Source organism: Poecilia reticulata, linkage group LG10, assembly GCF_000633615.1.
Source record: "Poecilia reticulata strain Guanapo linkage group LG10, Guppy_female_1.0+MT, whole genome shotgun sequence".
In the NCBI taxonomy this organism is placed as follows: Eukaryota; Metazoa; Chordata; class Actinopteri; order Cyprinodontiformes; family Poeciliidae; genus Poecilia; species Poecilia reticulata.
The window spans coordinates 4,188,260-4,192,739 of record NC_024340.1 but is presented as its reverse complement, the minus strand read 5'-3'; the positions used below and the strand labels follow the sequence as shown (position 1 = coordinate 4,192,739).

Sequence of the window (4,480 nt, the reverse complement as noted above, 5' to 3'; positions counted from 1 at the left end):
ATATATCCTTAAACAATACATATTCAATCAGTTTTATTCAGCCTGGGATTTCTAATTAAAATAAAGCACAACCAATTGCCTTCAGGAGACACCTAATTGTTAAGCAGAGTCAAATTGCTTTCATTTAATCTCAGTTTCATTCCAGTTGTTCTCTGAAGGCCTATGAAGACGTTTTATAGAGAACATTTCTGAACAATAATCAGCATGAAGACCAAGGAGCACAGCTGACAGGACAGGGACTACAGAGTTGTGGAGTCGTGTAAAGCAGGGCCCAGGCTAGAAAACAATATGCCATGGAGCATTGCTTAATCCATCTTCCAAAAGGGGAAAGCGTGTGGTACACTTGCAAAGTAACCCAGATATGGTAGTCCACCTATGGAGGCATTAATCAGAGAAGAAGCCAGGAAGCCCATCTTCCACAGGGACGGAGAATCTGGAGCTAAATACAGGACAATCCTGGAAGAAAACAACTTAAGATCAAGGTGGAGATTTGCCTTTCAGCAAGAAAACAAAGTTACAAGAAAATAGCTAAACTCAAAACAGAGTTGTATGTTAGAGTGGCCCAGTCAAAGCTCAGACCTAAATCCAAATGGGAAGAAATAGCTATTTATTGATGCTCTTAAGACTGATTCTGCTTGATTTGTATTGTAAAGGAGAATGAGAAAAAATATATATTTTTTGAGGATAAAACAAAGCTGGTATCAAATATGCCAAGTATAGATTCTCGAGGGGTCTGAATACAAATACATGTAAAATTCCTCTAAAGAAAGCTGAAGCTTGTGGTTTTAAAATGACCAAATGATTTTGTATCAAACTAATATATGTTTCCATTCCTATTTCTATGACTGCAGAATTTGCATTTGTAGAAAACTTTGTATTTATTAAAAAAAAATTTTTACCAGTAAACAAAACAAAACAAAACAAAACAAAACAAAAAAAGTTAAATGTAAATTGTGATATCCGGTTAAAAGGTCAGAACTTTGAAACTCATCCTTGCTTCAGAAGTCTCGCAACAAAAGCAACGTCTGCCGAAGGCCTCGATTATGTAAGGTGCTCCTCTATACATAACAGGGATTACCAAACAGGGGTAATTACCATGTGGACGGGTAGAAAGCATCATCATCATCATCATCATCATCATCATCATCATCATCATCATCATCATCATCATCATCATCATCATCATCATCATCATCATCATCCCCAAAAGAAGCTTATCTAAGCTGTGATGATGTCACAGCAGAAGCAGGTCTGAAATAACCAGACATCCCTGTAGTGAGTGTTTCCATGGCAACGCAGCCTCCCGGTTAAACGGGGGACTGTGTCTCAAATAATTACTTTGGATAATTGGTACCAAATATGATGGGGGGCAGGGGGGGTAGCTGTTGCTGACTTGAGGAACAGAAGTCCCTGTTTGAGAATCACAGTCTAACTCTCTCACTGTGATAATCTTCATATCAGGTGTTCCTGAATACTTGACCCTGGGTGAAACACAGTTGTCAGACTGATTTTACTCCCATATATTTTCTGTAATATCATTGGCATTCATTGCATGCATTTCCGAGTTCCTCTGTGTAAGTTAGAATTGAAGGAGCACATATGAAATGACAGTGTTGTCAGTTTAATGTCAGATTGCTGAATAAGAATGTGTTTTTGCTCCTTCAGGTGTTTGAAAAAAAAGAGAGAGAGAAGACCTAAACATGATGTTCACCGGAGCTGATAGCTGACACTGTAGAATGAGAGAGGATGGCGCAGACAGACAGCCCTGCCTCAGAGAGCAGCAACCCTAATGGGTTTGTCAACCGAGTGTTCAATGTTTCTCTGGATGTGGAGAACGAGACAGGCAGTGTTTGTATTCAGGAGACGGGGCCGGGGCCCGTGGAGGTGCAGAAAGAGAGCCAAGCTGCCTCCTCTCAGACCCCTGTCAAGGACAGACAGGAGGTCAACCGGAGGGCCCGTGCCACGGGGGGCATCTGGCGCATCTTAAACCGAAAGAGAGCCGTCCCTGAGCTGGAAAGGAGGCCCCACTCCATGATCCTCCCCGGAGAGGCTTCCATCCCTAAACTCTCGTTTGCAGACAAAGTTCGGTCTTTTAAGAAGCTAAAATCCCCCGCCGTGTTCAGAGGAAAAACAGGGAAGTTGTCCACTGCCAAGTTCACCAGCTCAGTGGACGAGGAGTCTTTCTGCCGTGACATCGGCACTCCGCAGCAGACCAGCAAGAGCACCCTTCGAAATAGAGGGAAGAGGCATTCGTATGCCGGCTACACGGTGGACTTTGACTGCTCGTTTGAAGACCTGGATCTGTCTGCGCCAATAGATGGCCTCCAGCCCGCTGTTACAGGAGAGACTGTTGTCCAGAATGGCTGTAAACTGTCTGAAAGAATTTCATACACCAAGAGAAGCAATAGCAACTCAAACAGCTGCAACAAAGTCAGCGCAGACTGTGAGGAGCCCAGTGTTAGGGGTAGCCCCAGAACCCATCACAGTGGAGGGAGGAGGCACAAGGATGTGTGGAGTTACCTGAGGAGGATTTCCCTCTTGGGGAAAAGTAATCCCGTGTACTCAGAGAGAAGCTTTGACTCTGAGCTCCCCTCGTTGGACAAAACCATGGACTCAGATTTTGGATCTGTAGACTTCGAGAGTGTCAGAGACTTTCAGCCGCCCCCCCCGAAACAATCGGACACAAAGGGACACTTTGGTGGTCTCTTTAAGTTTTTTAATAGTGTAGCAGAATCTGCCAGAAAATGGCGGACAACTTCACGGTCCTTCTCTCCTCCAGAGGGAGAGAAGACTCCGATGACCTCCCCGCGGGCCCCACAACGCTCAGTGGACAACATTCACAGTGTTTCTCTCACACTCCACAATGAAGGATCTTTAAAACCCCAACCAACAGAATTGTCACCGCTCGCTGCTCAACCCTCAAATCCTAGTAGCTTTGACAGTGAAACTCCAGCGCCCACAACCGGTGGACAATCCCCCAAAGTTGCCCCAAAAGCCTTTAGAGCTTCTTCAGGATCTCAAGCTGTTAATGGCCTTCAGAGCCCAGACAACGTGACAAACCACAAATCCACGGCAATTGTAGAGAATCATATTGAGGATTCAAGTTTAAGCGCGGAGGCTGAAGCTGATGCTGAGAGGGTTCAGCTGAGCTGCCTGTGTCAAGAGGAAAAGGTAGGGGGACAGAAAGGAAATGAGCAGGATTCCAGGGATACTCCGCTTGACTCCCACCAAGTACAGGAAGTGAATGTCCAATCACAACAAGGTGATAAAGAAAGCACAACCAATAGCGTAGCAGCCTCAGATTCTACTGAAGAAATTTTTAAGGTAAGGAACGAAAACCTGTAAAGTGCTGACAATAAATTTGTCAGAGAAGTTGTTTACTTGTTTTGTTAAGCTGTTGTATCTCTATTTCTTTAAGAGAATGCCATATCCGTGTGTAATATGCTGTGTATTTTTTTCCATAACCACATTTCATTGCAGGCATTTTTCACTTCATTAACTTTCCCAGAGGCATGTGTCATGTAATTACTGCACAAAAGCTAAAAAGTTCATTTATGTAACTGCCTTAACCATGGTCATTCTTCTGCTTATTAAAAAAAATCACCTGCAACCTGGAATATACAGTGCATCAGAGCTGCGACTTATATCTTTATGATACGGTCTGGAGTGGCTGAATGGATAGATATGAGACAGCAGCCCTGATGTTGTCCTTTTGCTCCATCTGTTGGAGAAAAGAGGTTACAGTAAATAAAAAAAAACAAAAAAAAAAACACAGCAGCATGTTATAAAAGTTTGTCCTTTCCCGTTTGGCCAGCTTTTTGTAGCTTGCAAAAGAAAAGCTTGCGTCTCCCACCGAGCATGCAGTGTCAGGCTGCAGCGGCCCCAGAGGTCCGTGACGTTAGCGCCTCTTAACGGCGACCGCCCCTTCTCAGAATTAGTCATCTCCCTCCTAGTCATCCCAACGAGTCAGGGCATGTTAGCTTCTGACTAAATGAGATATGACATCTCAATACTCAGCACACTTTCATAGGGGTTTATTATGCAGAGGCAAGGGCTTTAGGAGCCTTTGTTTAGGGAAAAGTGCTAATCTTGTGTCCCACAACCGTTTAGCAAGGTCCTGCGTTTACACCTAGGTGGGAATCAGATCTATACATGAAAGTTCAACTGAGTTCCTTTATTTTTTAATGATGTCCTTAAGCTATTTGTGCTTCAAAATTCAGTTTCTAAACCACTACTGCTTAAAAAAAACAAATTCATATCATTGGGTAACTTATTTAATTTGGAGCACAGAAGCCTACACACAGTGTCTTGTAGTACCGTATTTTCCGCACTATAAGGCGCACCTTCAATAAATGGCCTATTTTAAAACTTTTTTCATATGTAAGGCATTATAAGGCGCATAGAATAAACTACGGTTGCCACCCGGGACAAGGGTCCCCGAGTACTTTATATACTAGCAGGGGCGGATCTAGAAAAATAT

General features: G+C 43.5%; 1 protein-coding gene across 5 annotated transcripts in view; it reads left to right on the top strand.

Annotated features, from left to right (window-relative positions):
- Positions 1–4,480, top strand: part of LOC103470915 (rho guanine nucleotide exchange factor 9) — a 63,450-nt gene that overhangs the window by 2,020 nt on the left and 56,950 nt on the right. For all 5 annotated transcript variants that reach the window (XM_008419630.2, XM_008419627.2, XM_008419625.2 and 2 more), the window contains exon 2: positions 1,666–3,324. In XM_008419630.2, coding sequence (XP_008417852.1) covers positions 1,747–3,324 — 1,578 coding nt within the window. In that variant the 5' untranslated portion in view covers positions 1,666–1,746. The remainder of the gene's footprint in view (positions 1–1,665; positions 3,325–4,480) is intronic.